At 39.6% G+C, this 21001-nt stretch overlaps 1 protein-coding gene across 7 annotated transcripts in view; it reads right to left on the reverse strand.

Annotated features, from left to right (window-relative positions):
• Positions 1-21001, reverse strand: part of LOC116050452 (endophilin-B2-like) — a 58679-nt gene that overhangs the window by 1131 nt on the left and 36547 nt on the right. For 2 of the 7 annotated variants that reach the window (XM_031300510.2, XM_031300508.2), the window contains 8 exons: positions 13867-13959; positions 13734-13745; positions 12179-12241; positions 6858-6881; positions 5689-5778; positions 4053-4153; positions 2562-2576; positions 898-1099 (listed from right to left, as the gene is read on the reverse strand). In XM_031300510.2, coding sequence (XP_031156370.1) covers positions 898-1099; positions 2562-2576; positions 4053-4153; positions 5689-5778; positions 6858-6881; positions 12179-12241; positions 13734-13745; positions 13867-13959 — 600 coding nt within the window. The remainder of the gene's footprint in view (positions 1-897; positions 1100-2561; positions 2577-4052; positions 4154-5688; positions 5779-6857; positions 6882-12178; positions 12242-13733; positions 13746-13866; positions 13960-21001) is intronic. The other 5 variants (XM_031300513.2, XM_031300511.2, XM_031300514.2 and 2 more) reach the window with 3 other exon arrangements.

The raw sequence follows: 21001 nt of genomic DNA on the forward strand, positions 1-21001 counted from the left end.
CAAGACCGTTGCCTTTAGTTTCATGGCGGGATTATCAAGTGGCATGTGGTGGTGGAAAGACAAGACTAAAGGGGAGGCTGTTTTAAGTTATAACTTTTCAGACTTAAAAAAAAAAGGAAGATCCCACACTCAGCTCTTGCTTGGCATCACAATTTTTCTTTCTTTTGTCTTTTCTTTATTTAGAACAGCTGAAGAGAGACAGGAAACGGGGGAGAGAGAGGGGGGATGACATGCAGCAAAGGGCCTCGGGTCGGATTCGAACTCGGGACGCTGGCAAGGAACAAGCCTACATGGGGTGCATGCTCTACCATGTGAGCTATAGGCCACCCATTCATCACAATTTATTAATGATGTGGCCGGGTTGACTCAGTGGGTAGAGCAGGCGCACATATACTGAGAGGTTTATGCCTCGACACAGAGGTCCAGGGTTCGAATCCGACCTGTGACGATTTCCTGCATGTCTTCCCCTTCTCTCTCCCCTTTCTCACCTAGCTGTCATATCAAAATGAAGGCGGAAAAGCCCAAAAAATTATCTTAAAAAAAAAAATGAAATTAATTGTGATGCTGAGCAAGTGCAGAGTGTGGGATCTTCCCTTTTCAAGTCAGCATTTAAGTTTTTGTGTTGATGAGGGTCCCTGGGTTATCAGAGACACTGCTGACTTAATCAGGGTTAACAACAAAGTTTTATAGGAGAGGTGGGCCATCTCAAATTAATACTTGACTATGCCTTCATCTGTATATACCTGAAAATAAAACATTAGCCTTCAAGGGAAAGGGCAGACACATTACTTGAATCAGCATGTGGCACATGAGTGAGACTGATGTTAAAACTGGAGAGATTGCTGGCCAATAGCCATTATTCTAGTCACTAGCTGCAGGTTGATGATGAAACCTTACCTCATCAGCTAAAAGGGAGAGCTCACTGGAGTCAGCAGCATCGTAATCATAAAGGACTTTGGCCTTGCGGGTTCCTGTCGCTGGTGCCTGAACTTCCTCAATCTTCAGTGTGTCTGTCTCCACAGGGCTGCTGATGCCCTCTGATGCAGAGCCCGCAGTAGCTATGGAGTGAGTGGAGTTCAGCGCAAATGCATTGGGAAGCCTAAGGGAAAGCAGGTAGATGATCAGACCATACATAGAAAATACAAACATACAAAAATAACACATAAAATAGCAAAAAAACGGTATCAGCACATGACTGGAAACCAAGCATATCATGAGTAGGATTAGGCATCGAGAACTGATTCCATTGGAATTGTTTCAAAAGTTACGATTCCAATGAAATTTTTTTATTTTTTTTAAAATTGGAATCGTTTGGAAAATTTGGTTTCGAATCCGATCAGCGGTTCCAAATTTAACATGCGGAAGTTTTGGTTTCTGTAGTGGCCAGGCACTTGTTGTGTTGCAGCCATGGAGCACAGCCAGCGCTCTAAAGTGTGGCTTCAAAGCATGATAAAACATTAAATCACCAATGAATCAAAACAAAATGTTCCTCTTAACTGTGAAATAAGCATGTGACCCGTTTCAACTCCACCCCTCAAAGAATCAGAATCGATGCCCAACCCTAAGAGTGAGTTATACTTGCAGTACATCTACGCTGGAACATATAATACTGCAGACTGACGACATGATTTGTAACGTATTATCAAAACTAGTTCTAAAGACAAAGCTCTTTAGAAACGTTCCATTCCTGTCACTAATGCATTCGCAATAAACTTTCAAGTCTGGCCAGAAAACTAGAGGCTAACACAATTAGGGCCGTATTTAAATCGCGGGAAGTGGTAGTAGGTCTTCACCGGTCTGTGTGGGCATCTCCAAACCAGCCTGCCTTTTTGGTTCATGGTTCAAGCAGCGCACAGGGCTGTTTGATGTGGAATATACAGTAGAGCAGATGGTGTGGTGATTAGTATCACATCACTGGTAGGGCTGGGTACCAAATTCAATCATTTTTAGGCACTGACCGAATTGCCTCTAAAGTATTGAGTATCGAAAACTAGTAGTATTGGTATCACTACCGGTATTGAATATTTTTTAACGATACCCAGCCCTAATAGCTGGTCTCATAGTTTTGAAAACAGCTGAGTCAAATCATCATTAAGTATGAAAACAACAACTCAACAAATGGGAAGACGCTTCTTCAGGAACTCATATTGTTGCCTGGATGGTGCAGAGCGGCAGATGTGAACACACAGAACTAGTATTAGTAGTAAGAATTAGTAAAATGCCGATGGAAATAAGTAATAAAAAAAGACACAAAGTCTCATGTTCTAAATTGTTGCATCATCAGTGGTTGTTTCGCCGCCATGAAAATAAAGCCCTTTAGATAGAAAAGCCAACAAGAACCTCAATCTCACTCTATTCTTAAAGAGGGAAAATGAGCTAATGCAATGATTTCCAATGTCCAGCACTTAGTAATACTTTATTTTTAATATGGGTTTGGGAAGCATTGGAAATCAAGCAAATGTGTGTGACACACACACACACACACACACACACACACACACACACACACACACACACACAGAGTAATCACATCAGCACACAAGAAGACGAGCCATACTCACACGTCCTGATCACAACTGAGGGCATGAGACAATGAAAATGATTTGTCATGATTTGACAAAACCTAGAATAACAATAATAACCAGACAGGCTTTCATAGGACACTGGAGCTGAGGACAAATCCAAGTTGTTGTTTTTATATATATATATATATGTTGTATTTATACATTTGCTTTCCTCAGTCAATCATTCCCAGACCCAAACGGAATCTGCAATTTTTTTAAATTTTTTTTTTAGTTTTAAGTGGCTATCCAGAAGGAAAATCTGCAGAATTTAGCAGTTTTTCTACTTGGGGTGGAGATGTGTTAACATTCAGATTTTTTTTTTTTTTTTTTTTTCATTTTTTTTAAATTATGCATAAAATTCTGCGCTGCTGATTCCGTGTGGCCCTGATCATTAGGTACTGTATGTTGATGCTCATTAAAAGCAAATAAATTACAAAATGTTTTTTCCTTGATGAAGCATATTCAATATAATTAAAAGTAAATCAGGCATATAAAAAATGAATCTATAATAAATGATCTGAATCATGACATTACATTAAATATTTCCGTCATTTCAATGCTACTCCTGCTCTGCTCAGGTAATATACAAAAATAATAAAATTGTACAGTGATAATGCTGTGCCACTTTAGACAAACGTTAGAGGGGTTAAACATGTAGTGCATGTAAAACTTGACTTATTCTAGCAGCAACAAAAGAGCTGTAGCCTACGACTGCTGATATCAAGCTATCCAGATAGGACATTGCAGGCAGGACAGCCGCCACAGTGAGCTGGTTGGATGAAGAGCTGCAGGCGACAGATGCACAGTGCAGTCTTGGTGAACTCAAACAACACCTTTTCCTGTTCCATTTCAGTCCACTAGAAAAGCACTCGAGCTGTGCCTGTCCTGCATCACGGCTCGGATTGGGGTTGTTTACAGTTTGTTCACAGTACACATTGCTCAGTTATCCCAACGTGGACATCCTGACTGAAGATAACTGCACTGCTGCAACCATGTGTCCCAGGAATGCACCAACTCTGTGCATTGTTGGCAGGGCTGGGCAATATATGGATATTACAATCGACATCGATATATGAGGCTAAATATCGTCTTCAATTTTGGATATCCTAATATCGTGATATGACAAGTGTTTTCCTGGTTTTAAAGGCTGCATTACAGTAAAGTGATGAACTTATTAGACTTACTAGCTGTTCTATTTTTTGCCTTTACCCACTTAGTCGTCGTATCCACATTATTGGTGATCATTTATCAAAATAAATATTTTGTGAAAGCACCAACAGTCAACCCTACAATATCACCGCAATATCGATATCGATGTATTTGATCAAAATATTGTGATATTTGATTTTCTCCATATCGCCCAGCTCTACTTGTTGGTTTATATATTCTTGATTGATCACATTTTTAACGGTGAATCAATCCCTGGGTGGCTACCCCTGTAAAGGCCAGTGCAATCACACCATCCACCCATGTTATCTCCTGTCTCACCTGGCCAGCTCTTTCTGGAGTTCTTGCATGTGGAAATGACACTGCTTATAGTAAGCGGCTTGGGCCTCCACAAACTCATGCAGGCAGCGCAAGTGGTTCACCTGCAGAAAACAACAACACAATAGTCCCTCTTAAAGAAACACAGATTCAAACTCCATGAAGAAGTACTCAGATCCTTTACTTAAGTAAAAGTAGAAATACCACAAAGTGAAAAATATTCCAAAAGTAAAAGGTGTTGTATACTGTACACTTTATCATTTCATAGGATTATTATTGCTGATGCATTAATAAGTAACCTTTTACGATTGTAGTTGGTCATGGTGGAGCTAATTGAACTATAAATTGTTGGGTAGAGGTCGACTGATTCATTTCAGAGTGCTCCGGCCAAAAAAAAAGCACAACAAACTTTATATTACGTTTGTCAATCAGAGAGATTTTTTTTTAGCAATTCTTCACTCCATAAAAAGAATCTTCAACGCATTATTCTGGCGATTGGGTTAGAAAATGTGGGCTAAGCCTTTGCGGTTCGCGGGAACAGCTGATTATACAGCAAGGCTGACAAGTGATATTCCTGTCATATCTGATCCGTTTTGAGGTTTTAAAGTTATCTCTCTCCACGGTTTCCCCCAGAAAAGTTGGCCCGGTGGCAAGTGTCTTTTTTCAACAAGGGCCCGCCGGGGGCCAGTCCCACACTGATGGCAGCATTAATGTAGAATCACATAGTTTCTGTGATACCAAATAATGGATTAAAAAGCTATAAGACAGACTCCATAGAGCCCTACATTAAGTCAGTGCTAAGCGCTAACTGGAGATTTGAAAATACGACTATGTCTAAGATTTCAACCGACCTGTCCCACTGTAACTGTAGTTTAAAACGTCTTAAAAATACATTTAAATATTTTTTAAATTAAATAAAAATCAATTTTAGTGCTTCTAGTGAGAGTTTGCGAACTTGTCTGTTAGTGACAGAGGACAAACAATTACAGGTTCAAAGACACAGGTTTAATATCCTGTGTCGCTGTCGTCAATGCTATGCACCTGGAACCCAGTCAAGAAAAGTTTTTATTTATTTATTGTTTACACCTCATTATCATTTCATTTGATTCTGGTAGTCCATAAAGGGACTTTTGTAGTTTTTTCACATGTTCAATATTTAGCATTTATCCTCTGTTATAATGATAAATACATGTATGCATTGTTATCCAGTGAAATGACTCAGTAATCAGTAATTTTTAAATGTGAGTATTATAGTAGTTTAGTTGACATTACTTGGGCTGTGTCTGCTGAATTATAGTGTTTTTGATTTTGTTTTCTAACTTAACCGATCTGAAAGGTTTTAGTCAAACAGCAATCTTAAGAAAACAACTGCAGTAGTTTAAATAAAATAATCATTATTTAAGTGCAACTTAAATTATATGTAGATTTGAATAGATACAGAATACATAAAAGTTGAAAATAAAAATATGAGTGAAATAGTGACTTGACTGCAAAATGTTGAATACAACTTCAGTGCTTTGAAGGGCGTGATTTTTTAACGACCCACAGGTAATAAAAAGAAAAGATTAAATAAAAACACAGCCACCAAAAATGCAAGCTAAAATTTGTGTGTGTGTGTGTGTGTGTGTGGCTGACGTACATGTGTACTACTGATGCCCTCCAAAAGCAGCCGTGTAACCTCTGCTTGGCGGTCAAACTCTGTTTGGGCCACTCGGAGCTCGTGTTCAGCCTGAAACAATAGGACGAGTATTAGAGACATATTTTCTTAACATCCCTCAGGATACTCGCCACATCAAAAGTCCACACTTGAATCTGATAAATAATTATAAGCTGCCAATCTAATAATAAAAATAATAATCTGATAGGCCGGGTGATTTAACTGCATAAATCAGGAAATCTCAAATGTTTTCACTCCACAGAACCCTCAGAAGACACACGTTACATGTAATCTATATCAAGGAGCATTCATGAGGGAAGACTTGAGTTGTTTTGCTACTGAACTGTTTGTACACTGTACTGTTCTACGTGCAGGAGAGGGGTAAGAGTAAAAGCTGATAGGTTAGGAGTTGGATCTATAGGGTGGGAATCAAGGCCTCATATGCTTCAAACAAAGAGCTGGTCAGATTGTCTAACACTTTCTGAAACCCCCTTAGCAATTAGTGTGTGTAATCAATCCCCAATTCAAATTCATTTTGTCTGGAATAGGGCTGGGTATCGTTCAAAACTTTTCGATACCGGTACCGATACTAATACCGTGACTTCGATACCAGTTCCTAAACGATACTTTTTTCGATACAAATTTTATTAAACCATTATAACAAAAGAAATTACAACATTACACTTTATGGCACAAATCTTACTATTTATTTTCCAGCTCCTACTATATGAGCCCCGTCTCTGTGTAACGTAGAGTTTTTCCTGCGTGTCTCTGCGACGTGTAACGTTAGACAGCCAATCACAGACATTATTAGATCTTGGTAGAAGCATGCTGCGTGCTGATTGGCTCACTGACGCTGATGAAATTCACTACTTAGGTATTGAAATTGGGTATTGAATGACGAGGCATTATTCAATACTTAATACTTTAGGTTTAGAGGCAATTTGGTCGGTGCCTAAAAAGTATCGAATTCGGTACCCAGCACTAGTCTGGAATTGCCTATTAGTGTGGCCAATTAAAACAGGTATAAGCACTTTGACTATTAGACAACATATGGTAAGACCTAGTTAATTTGAAGAAAACACTAAGGGCTTGAACCTGGAGAACAGGCAGTGGGACAAAGTTTACAACCACAACATTGACGTACTTACTTTTTCCACTTCCTCACTCCAGAGCTGAGAGGCCAGAGCATACAACAAAAGAAGAAGAGAGAAATATGAGTTATAACAAGGATATTTCAAAAGACCTTTGACTAATGTAATGTCTAAAAAGTGACTTATTACTAAATGATAAAACCTATTGCTTAATCCCTGGAAGACATCATTTCAGCAGTGGTAGATGTTAAAAGTTTGCAGAATAGAATGTATTTTGGTAAATTGATTTAGTAATGGTGTCCTGAGCACAGAATGAAGTCACACTTAAGTGTGAGAGAGAGAAAATGCAATGGTTGAGTAAAGGCAATCGTCACCACAGGAACATAGTTAACATCATTATATCATTAGTAACAGCTGTGCTGAGCTTCCTTAAATCTGCTGTTGTCCTGTAAAGAGAGGACAACAGCAGAGTACCGATGTGCTGCTATTGCTATTGCAGCACATCGGCACACTGAACTACTCAGGACAGAATGAAGCCAGAACAGACATAAGTGAATTTTGGATTTGTGTTCCAAACACATGGTTTCTCCACACTACTCTCTTGTTGCGGATATAAATCGCAGCCAATAGTAGTGTAATAAACAATGACTTGACAATGAATCATTTTGTGTGAAAAATGCTGAGCATACAGAACAGCAGAGAGGTGAACTGGAGTAGTCTGCCTAGTTCCTATGCAGTATGATGTGTGTTTTTTTGTTGTTGTTGTTGCTATGACTATGACCTGACTACAGCTGCCACCCTCTGCAAGAGGAGCAGAGGAAGCACATACACACATTCACAGCCTATTCATTCATTAACCCGAACCAACTCCCTTGACACCTAAATGTCATGTCTCAACTATGGCAAATGTCCTGCTTTTTGTTTCAATACAATGCAATTTCATAATGTTTTAATTCTTGTCTGTTTTAGCTCTGTTAATGCACCATTTGTTTTGGCTGATCTCCAGGTCAGAGCTGAAACAGACAGCTCAGACAGACAGACAGAAACATTCAACAATCACTGCTTCTCAGGCTGGTAATGTGTAATTTTCCAGGAATAAATACAACCAGGGTTTTTCCCCCAATATAAGGTTTATGTGCAGCACCCGAGACGTTTTGGGAAGCATTTAAGCCGTATGAATGCAACTAAGACTTTTCTCAGATCTAATGATTGTAGTTTGATTTTTTTTTAGCAAGTTTTGTCTTCAAGCTTCTTTAGTGTTATTTATTTATCTGCTCTAGCTTTTCCAACGTCTTAGACACAGATATAATAATTACGGTCCAAAATGATGTGAAAGAGATGCCAAACGACCCCAAAGAAAACAAAAATGACCAAAAAGAGAGGCAACACGACTACACACAGACACAACAAAATCTACGAAAAAGATACAGGGAAATTTTTTCACATTCTTGAAGAAGGAGGCCTAAACCCCTCGCCAAATACGCACACCTAAGTTCCCTCAAAGCCAGGGAAAACACTGACAACGTTATGCCAAGTACTTTGCTGTGCACACAAACATTTTAAGTTTTAAGAGGGAATGCTTAACAGAAAATGTGATCAATCAATCTGCTGAAAAACTAAAATTACAACAAAAGGCAGCAACACAAAGAGTTGGATTTTCTAGCTTTAGGAGATGCAAGATGTGCTTAAGCCTTAAAACAATAAAAAGTACAGAGATTAGTTAATGAACAACATCCTTCTGGGCTGTTAGCCACTTACTGGCTATCAATGGAACGCCAAGATTTATCATTATCACATAATATCAGACATGACACAGAGGGCAGGAATGCAACTCTGAGTTCACCATTCTTCCCAGATGGAATCACCTCCTGACCACTAACATTAATAAATTACAGATTCAAAGCTACTTACAATACGTGACTGGTATGACAAAGTACACATACCTGAAAAGTGAATTAAGAACCATAATAAAGATCCATAACAACGGCCCTTTCATAGCCAATGACCTCAGTTTAGAAACTTCAAAGTTCTGTACTCGACAATCAGAACATTAATATAGCAGTACACTATAGCGCCAAAGATTAAACGATTAACTGTCAATCATTAAATTAATCTGCAACTAATTTGATGCTCGATTAATTGGTTTGAATCAAACAAAAATTCTCTGGCTCCAGCTTGTTAAATGTGAATATGTTCTAGTTTCTTCTCTCCTCTGTGACAGTAAACGGAATATCTTTAAGTTCTGGACAAAAACGAGATATTTGAGGACGTCGTCTTCTGACATTTTAGAGACCAAACAACTAGGGCTGCACCACTTGAGGAAAATATCTAATTGTGATTATTTTGACTGATATGGTTCATGATATTGGAGGGAATGATACTTTTTGCATCATTATTCTCATTTCTTCTTCTTTTGAAAAAAATAAATAAAATGATTATAGTGTAATTTTTGCGAGGATCTGCACCGAACAAAGATTGTTTTCTTTAGTCTGTAGGATAGGAATTTTTTTATTTTTTATGATCAATTTTTTATTGTTTTTTTTTTTTAATTAACATACAGAACAGAAACACAAATTGAACAAGAACAAAAACCCTCTCCCACCCCCACCCCCACCCTCTGCAGTCTCAAGGAAAACAAAACCTTGAAAATCACTGTTTTATACAAAGCGAGTGGGGGGGGAGCCAGTGTTGAGCTATCATTTTCTTGGTTGCGGTTGAGCCGGCTGATTTTTTTCTTTAGTCTGTAGGATAGGATTTGTAGACGGGTACGTCTCTGCAGCACCACAATACTTCATTCAGAATGGTGGTGACATATTTTGCTTTTAACAAATATTGTTAAATATTTAGTGGGAATGCTGATTCAGCAGCATTCCAACTATTGTTATCCTGTTCTTTATTTATTATTATTCCGTCTTCCGTACGTTTTTCGGTCGTCTCTAACTTCTACATACTTTCAGCTATAAAAACCATCTTTCTTTCACCTACAGACGTGATTCAAACTTTAAACCATTCACGAAATATTCAGGTATTCAGGGTGTGCTCAGTGTTTTGATATCTTTTACAGTTTTTGTGAAATCACTGTTTAAGTTTAGTGTTCGTTTCAGGAAATGTTATCGATTAAACAGAGTGTGTATTGCGTGATGTCATCGCCAGAGCACAGAGCCTTAAAAAAAATATCTTTGTCCCTTCTCCATAAATTGCTCTCACACCCACAATATTTACTTGTCATGCACAATGTATACATCAAAACGTAGGTATTTTTGTCTAGTTTCAGCCAATTTGTCATCAATTCATCATCAAATCAATCAGTTATGCAATATGACTTATAGTTTTGGCTCGGTGACCTTCCAAATGACAAGAGTTCCACATCTTCCTCCATTCAGATTCAGATTCAGATAACTTTATTAATCCCCAAAGGGGCAATTCAGTTTTACAGCCAACCCATCCATTAAGGGTTAAACTAACTTAAAAAGTGCGTTAAAAAGTGCATTAGCACGCAATCTATATAATGTAATGTTATAAAATAATAAATTAAAAAATAAACAACATACAATAAATAAATAAATAGTACTGCAGCAGTCATACATCCCTCTGGGATTCGCTGCCCTGTTAAACATCCTCCACATTTCCGAGCAAAATGCAGAGCAAACCACTTTTTTAAATTGCTTATATGCCCACATTTTTAAGTTTATCCAAATAAATGTTATACCAATATGTTCGGAAAGGCCTTCCGGTGCTCAGGATGACATCATTTGACTGATACCCCTTATCGTCATTGCAGTCTGAGCCTTTATTTGAGAGCTCGCTCTCAGTGTCTCTGAATAGCTGCAGCGTGCCACAGGTGACATATTAACAGCAGGTGCTCTGGTCGTTAACTGATTACAGATCAAAGAGATGTCATCACAGAAATCAAAGGGTGTTTACAAACATTGGTGACTGGTCATTAGTATCCATGACAACACTTTCACAAACAGTCAACTTGAATACTACAGATTTCTGCATTTTCATCTGTTTCTCACAGCATTTGTCATCTTCTCTCCTTCTCTTCTGTCCTTCTCTCCTCTCTTCTCTCCTTCTGTCCTTCTCTCTTTCCTCTTGTTCAGCCCCCTTCTTTTCACGCAATATATTTCACGTCTCATCTCAGCTAGATTGATGCTTTTTCGTTCTATGCAGTGTATATGTCTGATAATAATACAAAGTATTTCTTCTTTCAGCCTGTTCAGGCAATTCATTTCAACTTTCATCTTTGACAGTATTACAGTTCAGCTTTTCTAACAATGTATTTTAACTCTTCACTTATTTAGGTAATGCAGTTTCACTTCCAACTCTGACAATTTTCCCGATTTTTCAGCAGTGCAATGCATTTAAGCTTTAAGATTTTTCATACAATTTGTTTCATATTTCTGCATTTGTGAGTCATTATCAGTTAGAAAATATACTCAGACCTCACAATCTTCTACATCTTTTGTCATTATTCAACTTTTAAAGCCAACAGTTCAGTTCAACATAAGCTTTTAACTTTTTAATGAAATTCATACTTATTAAACCAATTTCCACTTTTTCAACTGTTCTCATTTCTTCAACTTCTTCTTACTGATTTAAGCTATTCATCCAGTTTAGCTTTAGCAATTCAACTATTCAGCATTCCCACACATTTTCTGCAGGAAATGCATTTTCTAGTGTTAACTGCGATTCAGATATTGCACTAGTCGTTGTTTTGATAAAATTGCAATTAATTTGTGCAGCCCTACAAACAACTAATCCATTAATCGAGAAAACAATCGACAGATTAATCAACAGTGAAAATATTTGTTAGTTGCAGCTCTACAGTAAACAACTATTTGCTATGTAAAGATATAGTTCAGTAATGGCATCCTGAGCAGAGAATGAAGTCACACTCCCTCTGTGTGTGTGTGTGTTTTTTTAATAGCATTTCTGCCTTTAATGATAGGACAGCTCAGACATGAAAGGGGAGAGAGGGGGGAAGACATGCAGGAAACCGTCACAGGTCGGACTCGAACCCTGGACCTTCTGCATCGAGGAATTAACCTCAATATATGTGTGCCTGCTCTACAAACTGAGCTAACCGGCCACCCTCTGTGTGTGTTTAAATCAAGCTTTTCTGTTCTTTGTTTTGATAGCCGGGCTGGCCACATGTGCACGTCACTGTATGTGAGTGCCTTGTATGTTGGTGTCAAACGAGGGTCTAGACAAAACGTTAGGATTTGACAAGTTGGGTCTGTGAGAGCCCCCCACCCCCCCAGTATTTCAAGTACAGCCCGTTTAAGTTTAAAAGCACTGTGTCTGACTGATCATTATTTTTAAGGGATGATTATACATGTCCAGTTTTGTTTAGTGAGGCATAATTGTCTCCTTACCGCAGAGGCACTGGCAGAAAGCACATAGTTGCGGGGTCTGGTCTCCTGAAAATCTGGAGCCATCTACAGAAACAGTGAGGTTATTTAGAATTTATGTTACTGTGTACTCAGTATAAACATGGCAACCATACTTCAGCACACACTAGAAATGCCAGAAATGCAGACAAAAACAATCAGAAAGCACAGCAGAAATTAAACCATGATCTGGATGAGTTTCACTTTAAAGCGACACCACAGCACTGATTACTATGAAATGGTCAATCTCTGCATTAGTATCAGTATATTAATACAGTAGGTAATACATCAATATGATATTAATGTCTTCAGTCATGTGGCCACCTCTAATAAATAGGCTTACAGACAGAATACAAAGTATTAAAAACATGACCTTAAGTTTATTTTTTCTTTGTCTCTTTAATTTAAAATTGTTAAATACAAGCTTTCCAATTCATTCTTAATTTAAAAGGGTAGTTATGTGCCCAGAATTATCCCAGCCAATTGAAAAGATGGGATAGGTTTGCAGTTACTGCCTGCCAGCACACTTTTAGATTAGGTGTGTCTAAAGAAATGTGCAAAGAGGTGATGCAGCACAAACATCCTCTCCAGCACCACTGAAACTAGTGACCTGACTAATCCACTAGGATCTTACAAGCTTTAAGGCTAGTCAGCAGTTAATCATCATGCACATGCTAACATGCATACCGATTGCAAAAGTCTGACACTGTCAGCCAACAAAATGTGTGACTTTCTTATCATCATACTAAAAACAAAAGTTCTGATTAAAGTCAGACTTTTTTATTCTGTTCAACAGTTAAAAGCAAACTTCAAGAGAAGCAGAGGGGGTTTCGTAGGCACAAACATTCCTAGAACATAGTGAAATGGGGAAATTACTATGAATTATATAAGGACCTTCTATTTTAGACACACAACAATTCTGCACACAATGTTTGTGCCACATTAGAAAGGATAACCTAGTGCAACAGGCTGCTGGTTCTTAGAGTAAACCCCTAATGAATGGAGTACTGTTAGATGTCCAATCATTTTTTTCACATAATCCTGTGATTAAAACAATTTGTGTATTTGTCTTATGTTCAGGCCAAAACATGAATCTCCATTGCCGTGTGTCTGTCCCCTAAGGCCCGTCATTACCAATGGTGCCAATAGTAGAGGAAGGGAACCCGTGATTCCAGAGCATTTTCTTATCTTGCATAATTTTTTCCGCCAATAAGAACTCAAATGTTAAGGTAACTTAAACTGAGAAGAGTCAAGGTGTATTGCTTTAACTCTTTGCTCTGTGTTGGTTTTGTGTGGGCCTTTCTTCTGCGCCATGTGTCTTTCAGAAGGTTTTGTGCACCAGATTTCGTTATTTTTTTCAACAGATTTTTGTCTTGTTTTTTCAGTCCATTGCTTTGCTTTTTTAAATCTTTATCAATGATTAATAGTTTCTTATCTTATTAACAGAATGGCACAAAAATGAATCAAAGCAAGTTAGACAGGAAAAACAACCCAACCTGTGCATCATACTGAAAGTCTTAAAAATATATTTAATACTCACTTCACCATCGCACTGCAAGAGTTATGAATACACAGACAGTTAGTCATGGTTAATGCCAAAACCTGCAACTTTTGTTATTACATCGTGGGTGGGGGAATGGTGCTGTGGGTTGGGAGGCCCAAAAAGGACTCACCGCAGCCTTAGCCTCAGCCACCTTGGCCTTCTTCACACGTGTTTTACAGGCATCCAGGTCCAGGCGAAGATTCTCCAGAAGACGCCGTTCTTTCTGAAGTAAACACGACAAAATCAGTGAGCAGCTGAAAGTACTAATCCCACACTGTCAAAATACTCTGTTAGAAGTAAAAGTCCTGCATTGAAAATGTGACTTCAGTAAAAGTCTGTATCATCAGGGGAATGTAGTTAAAGTATTAAAAGATTGTAGAAAGTGTAAAGGATCCAACCAGGTGTGTGTTTAATGGTCTAATCATCTCAGCTGGACTTAGGCCATAACGTAGGCTGTTATATTGTTGGCTAGTTTACTTTAGAATCAAACATCAGATTTTATAAACTACATGGGTTTTGTGTGCAGAAATCTTAATGTGTAAAGTAACTAGTAACTAAAGCTGTAACAGATGAATGTAGTGGAGTAAAAAGTACAATATTTCTCTCTGAAATGTAGCGGAGTAGAAGTAGAAAGTGGCATGAAGAGAAAAGACTCAAGTAAAGTACCTCAAACATTGATGACAGATGGCCCTGATTATAAGATGACACCCCCCCCCTTTCAAGACTCATTTTTGGAAAATTACTTTTTGAAGACCAAATCTTGTTTTCATAAAGAAAATCATTTTATTTGAAAATAATTCTAATAAAAACACATTGAATAAAACAAGGTAGGCTGTTGTTTTTAACATCTTTCAAATAAAATAATATTTTCAATATCTTTTTAGATGAAAGTGTCACACTTAAATTAATGGTAAATATTTTCAAGGCCTTCAGCTGAATGACTACTCTGGTAATGGCCATCATTAAGATTTCTCTGGCTGTTTGCATTTTTAGACGTACTTCCATTCTAACTTCCGACTTTGAGGCTTTTTTTGTAGCTGGATATATCATTTGTTTTGTCTAAATATGAATGTGGATAACGTTCGTGATAGTGAGATGCTTGCTACAATTACACTTCTAGTGATGAATTGGCGAAAACATTTCTCTGATTCACGGCTTTGTTCTAACGCCGCTGGGCTCTCTCTCTCTCTCTCTCTTCAGTCTCTCTGTAGCTCGCTTGACCATATAACGTTACAGTGCTTTCGGGCGCTCGTTGAGGCGCCGTCTAAAAATTTGCCATTTCAATCTTTGTAACATTAAAATAAAATAGATTATGGATCATTTCATTCATCAGTTGGCACACCCTTCACATAGCCTAACAAGGCTATACAATTAAATAGTCTAGGCGCGAGTGGCACTTTTGCGCAGTATATGTGCACGGTAGGCCTAGGCTATTATCTTGACACACGCACACAGAGATTTTTTTTTTTTTTTTTTTACTTTTAATTAATTTCAACATATTATTGATTGTAATAGTCCATATTTCATTTCAATTTCGCAATGAAATAAAACGTAACCCATCTGAACCAGACCACCGTCTCAGATATCCTCAGTGTCAAACACAATAATACATGTAGTCTTTAACTTCTACACAGGGAAAATGCACTAACTGGCAGAAATGAATAAAGCCATTGCACAGCCAACCTATGTTCTAGTCTTATAATGTACACGTACACCTGGGTGTTCAGTCGTCTCGTGTGTTGACCAGTGGAAATAAATAGACAAACAATTTTGGAATTTGCACTGCGATGTTGTCAGGAAGCCTATTCACTGAATATTCCGCCATCAGAGATTGCATTGTATTGCTGACAGGTGTTTCAAAATATCTGGGAACTTTTCCGGAGCTCTGAATTAGAGCTGTAATCGGGCCTTAAAAGTTCGGCGCGACAAGGCCCGAGCCCGACAGAATTCGGCCCGAGCCCAACAAGTACATTTTGATTGACAGATTTTTAAAAGCCCGAACCCGTTTACAGCCCGACTGTACAAAAGGCCGTCTATCAGCAGTGATTAGAGTGCATGTCGGAAAATAGCGCGGACAGCTCTTTTGTCTTCCGTCAAGAATGAGTCATTTATACATTTTTTAACATCATTTATTCATGACTAACGGAGGCTATAGGCCACTCGGAAGTTGGAACAAAGAAATAAAATTAGTCCTCCAGAAGCCAGCCTCTGTTTCACCTCCTCAGCATCCATGTTCACGCTAATTGAAACGCTTCACCTGACCGCTCATTACTGCGCAACTCGGAGCACAAGCCCGAGCCCGGCCCGAGCCCGTGTAACATGATAGAAATGAAGACCGAACCCGACTGAACCCAACCGAACCCATCGGGTCCCGTCGGGTTCGGGCACAGGGATGGATAATGAGCGTTGTTTAAGATTAAATTACAATGCCACATATGACAGACAACTTCAGATGTGAGAGACACCCTCAGATTTTTGACTTTGTTGCTTTCATGGGAGCCAGTCCTCACTGTATGGGAGCTCGGCTCCCTCTGGCTCCCACGTAATTCGAGCACTGCAATACAGGATGTATGATAGGCTATACTCTCATTATTCACCTTATTTATATAGCACACAAACAGTACATTTGCACTGCTGCACAACATAACATAACATAACATAAATGTACAGTTGCACATTTAGCGGCGAAGGCGTGGGACTGGGGATAGGGTAGGGCGGGGGAGGGGGGGGGGGGGGGGGGTTTGCCTGCTGAGAAACACACAGCCCGGCAGCCCCACTAGTGTCTCAGTCCGCAGAATGTTATAGCGATAACACAGCACGTTGCCGTGGTGACACCCTTGAACAGTCCAGAACCGATATGACAATCAGCAGGTAGTGGGGAAGAGGGGGGAGGAACCAAGAGCGTCTCGCTTGCAGAGCCCCAACATGCATGCAGATGATTTGGTAATCATTTGCCCACATAGTGCTGGGTTACAACAACTTTTGAAGGTTTGTTCTCAGTACGGTGTGTATTTCGATATCAAATATAATGCAATATTATGATTGTTAGAAGTAAAGAAGACAGGAAATTAGTATTTCCTGATTTCTTTTTATCTGGTACTGCCCTTAAAGAGCGTGATGAGATTAAATATCTTGGCCATCATATTGTTAATGATTTATCAGATGATAAGGGCATCAACAGGCTAATGTGCTTGCACGTAAATTTGGCATGCTTTCTGCTAATGTTAAGGTAGCTTTATTCAAAGCATTCTGTACACCACTATAATACTGCCCACTTTTGGCGGTCATACAGAAAAAAGAACATGCAGAGACTGAATGTAGCGTATAATGATGGCTTGAGATTGCTTCTAAAACAACCAAGAAGGTGGAGTGCTAGTCAAATGTTTGTTAGTGTTGGTGTGCCTACCTGTTCTGCCTTAATAAGAAACCTTATTTATCGATACATGTGTAGAATGTCTGTCTCAGAATTATACAAGCTTTAGCCCACAATGATTTTAGCTCTGTCAGGTAGGCATCTAGACTGTGGAGACATTGGCGCTCCTGTTTCTATATTACAGATGAAGGTTGTTGACTTTTTATTAATTTATATGAATTGTACTGTATATTTATTGCTATATGTTTGTAAATATTGTCGTTTTTAATGTACTATGGACCTTCCATTTGTGTTCTGAATAAAGTTATTATTATTATTATTATTATTATTATATTATATAGTTTATAGCTGACTTTGCAAGCTGACTTCTCTGTTGGCTGTTGAAACAGGTGACGTCCCTTACGTTCTAAAACGAGCCTCTGCGACTTGAACAGCTGAGTCGCAGCGCGACCATCAGCTGGCTTGAGTCCAACTGAGACTGTATAAGACGATCGCTGTGTCTCTCCATGTTTCAGGCCAGGCACTAGCTAGCTGTGAGGGACAGTGACTCGCTTCAGTTCGGAGCGCAACACACGTTTTACTCGTTTTGTGTTATTGGCGACATCTGTTGTTGTGGGTGTATAAACATAAAAAAGTCTAGACTCCAAACATAAGACGACCTCACTTTTTCAGACGTATTTCCAGGAAAGAAAACCCATCTTATATTCGGACCAATACGGTACTTAAGTACAGTAAATACAGTACAGTAAATATACAGTACTTTGTTACAGTAAACAACTGGCTGGGAGCAACACAACCACACAATTCACAGCTTAGCATTGCACAATTAAAGGTGCTCTAAGCCAGTGGTTCCCAACTTGGGGTCCGGGGACCCCTCAAAAAAATATATTTGCACATGTTAAACAAATTATGATAATACATTAGAATATATAATGTATACAAAAGTCTGTATGAAAACTATATATTTTTTTTCTTGCTTAAAATTGTAGGCAGGCTACTTAGTAGGCCAAACCTCCGGGACCTCTTAACCTGGGACCTTGCTGTCATCAGGTCAGCTGCTAGCTGATATCATCCTCATTTTTCCTGCCGCCACGGCATTTTATGAATGAAACATGGTGGAGAAACGTGAAAGTGCTGATGACTCCTCTGTATCAAAAAAGAAAGTAAGGATCTATCTCGAGAGTTACCTCAACTTCGTTTTTTTTTTGGGGGGGGGCATGAGTAGGGGGGGTGCCAAGGAAAAAAGGTTGGGAACCACTGCTCTAAGCGATGTTGGGTGACGTCACTTCTTGTTGACGTTCGAAGTATTGTCAAACAAAACGGAGGCTAGCTCGCCCCTCCCTTCTCCTCATCCCGCTAACCACGCTTAGAGCACCTTTAAGGCAGGCTATAACAGGCCCGTGGACCAACACGGCCATAGGCTTCTAAAGACGTGTAAAACAGTGTCACTGTCATACAAGAACAAAGCAACCATGCTGACCTCTGGTGGCTAAGTTCACATTTTAGAGGTTAAAGGCTTGACTTCTTATAATTGAAGGTTTTACCTTGTGTAAACTGTGAAATTTAGTATTTAAGCGTGTTGTAGGTTATGTTTAGGGAAGAGCTCTCCCTAGTGTACTGGAGGTAGAGTTACTCCCGTCATTCTTCCCCTCTCAGGTGCACAAGGAGAACTGCCATAACCCGGCTATTCACTTAACCGGTAGTCTCCCATTGCCAGACCTTCCTCCACAGCACTGTGGAGGAGGGTCTGGCTAGTCCACACAGCATTCCTGGATAGGAGAAAAACATGCTCTGATTTATTGGCATTTCTTTAAACCAATCACAATCGTCTTGGAAGGTGCTAAGCGCCGGACACAATGATGGTGCCTCTGCAAAATAGTCTCAGGAAGGAACTTGTTTTGGTGGAACATGTGTACGTTCAAAAGTAGTTTTAGTCGTGCAACAGAAAACTCAGATTGGACAGATAGTCTAGCTAGCTGTCTGGATTTACCCTGCAGAGATCTGAGGAGCAGTTAACCATAGTCCTTACAAATCCACCAGAGGTTAGAACGCCAACACAAAGAAAGAGGAAGGGAACGGACATCCGGCCGAAATGAGGGACATACGGCCGAATTTCCGGCGACATCTGAACAATCCCGGAAGTGAAACGTCGTCGATATAGACTACTTAACGGGGGTAATACATTTAATAATAATAATACATTTTATTTGTATTGCACTTTACATTTCAGCAATCTCAAAGTGCTACAGAGCATAAATAATGCAATTTACTAAAAAATATCAATATCAAGGTTAATAAAAATAGTTAAGAGGAAAACCTATAAAATCCATTTAGTAAAAAGCTTTCTTGAAAAGATATGTTTTGAGGTTTCGTTTAAAAACATCCGTAGATTGTGGGGCCCTTAGGTTTTCAGGGAGGGTGTTCCACAGCCTCGGAGCAGCCGATGAAAAGGCCCCATCACCCATGCTGCAGAGCTTGGTTCTGGGGGCTTGGAGGGTGTTTGTGGATGCAGACCGGAGGGTGCGTGAGGAGGTCTGGCGGGTGAGGAGTTCCTGTAGGTAAAGGGGGGCATGTCCATGAAGGCACTGGTGGGTGAGGAGGGAGACCTTATATTCTATTCTGAGTGGGATAGGCAGCCAGTGAAGAGATTTCAGGATGGGGGTGATGTGATCGTGCTTGCGCACCCTCATCAGAATCCTGGCAGCGCTGTTCTGGATGTATTGTAACCTCTGGATGCTCTTGCCAGAGATCCCAATGAGGAGTGCATTACAGTAGTCCAGCCTGGAGGAGACAAAGGCATGGACAAGCTTCTCTGCATCTGCCAGGGTGAGTGTTGGATGCAGTTTGGCAATGTTCTTAAGGTGGTAGAATGATGTCTTACAGAGGTGTTTGATGTGGGTGTCAAAGGTGAGTGGAGGGTCCATTTTAACACCCAAGTTGGTGACAGATGTGGAAAGGGAGATGTTTTGGCCAGAGAAAGTGATACTGTTGATGGTGGAAAGGCGGAGCTGATGTGATGTGCCAACTAAGATGGCTTCTGTTTTGGAACTATTTAGCTGAAGAAAGTTGAGCTTCATCCACGCCTCTACCTCCTCCAGGCAGGTAGTCAGGTGGATGTTGGCAGGGGAGCAGAGAAAGTGGGGGTTGTCCTGAGGTAAAGCTGTGTGTCATCAGCATAACAGTGGAATGATATACCATGTCTGCTAATTACTTTGCCAAGGGGGAGCATGTAGATGGAGAAAAGGGGGGGGCAGCACAGAGCCCTGAGGGACACCGCAGGTGACATTGTGGATGCGTGATTTGGCTTTGCCCAGGGCGACTTGCTCAGTTCTGCCAGTCAGGTATGAAATGAACCAGTTGTGAACATTTTCAGAATCAGAATCACCCTGGGATTATTAAAGTATTTCTGATTCTGATTGTGAACCAGTTGTGAACATTTTCTGAGAGTCCAATGGTGTTTTGCAAGCGGTGGAGGAGGATGTTGTGGTCTACTGTATCAAATGCAGCTGTTAGTCCAGGAGGATGAGTAGAGATGGGGAACCAGTATCTGCTGCCATCAGGAGGTTGTTGGTAACCCTGACCAATGCTGTTTCTGTGCTATGACCACACCCCGGTTACAGCTGTGCATGTAAACGCATGAAGATGCTGGAAAGGTCTGTATGTTCATAAGGAGTTCATTTTGTTTATGTGGTTTTTGTTTATTCCCTTCTTAAAAGTCAATTAAAAGAGTATACCATGCCATTTTCATATATGCCTTGGACAATCTATTATCAGTTTTGATCACAAAACTGACTTGACTAAGAGACTGCTTCCACAGATCTGTCTGCAGGACAGTCAGCATGATCCAACTCTGTACAAAATACATTAATACATGACTTCAACATTAGCCAGA

This window comes from Sander lucioperca, chromosome 2 (assembly GCF_008315115.2).
Source record: "Sander lucioperca isolate FBNREF2018 chromosome 2, SLUC_FBN_1.2, whole genome shotgun sequence".
Classification (NCBI taxonomy): domain Eukaryota; kingdom Metazoa; phylum Chordata; class Actinopteri; order Perciformes; family Percidae; genus Sander; species Sander lucioperca.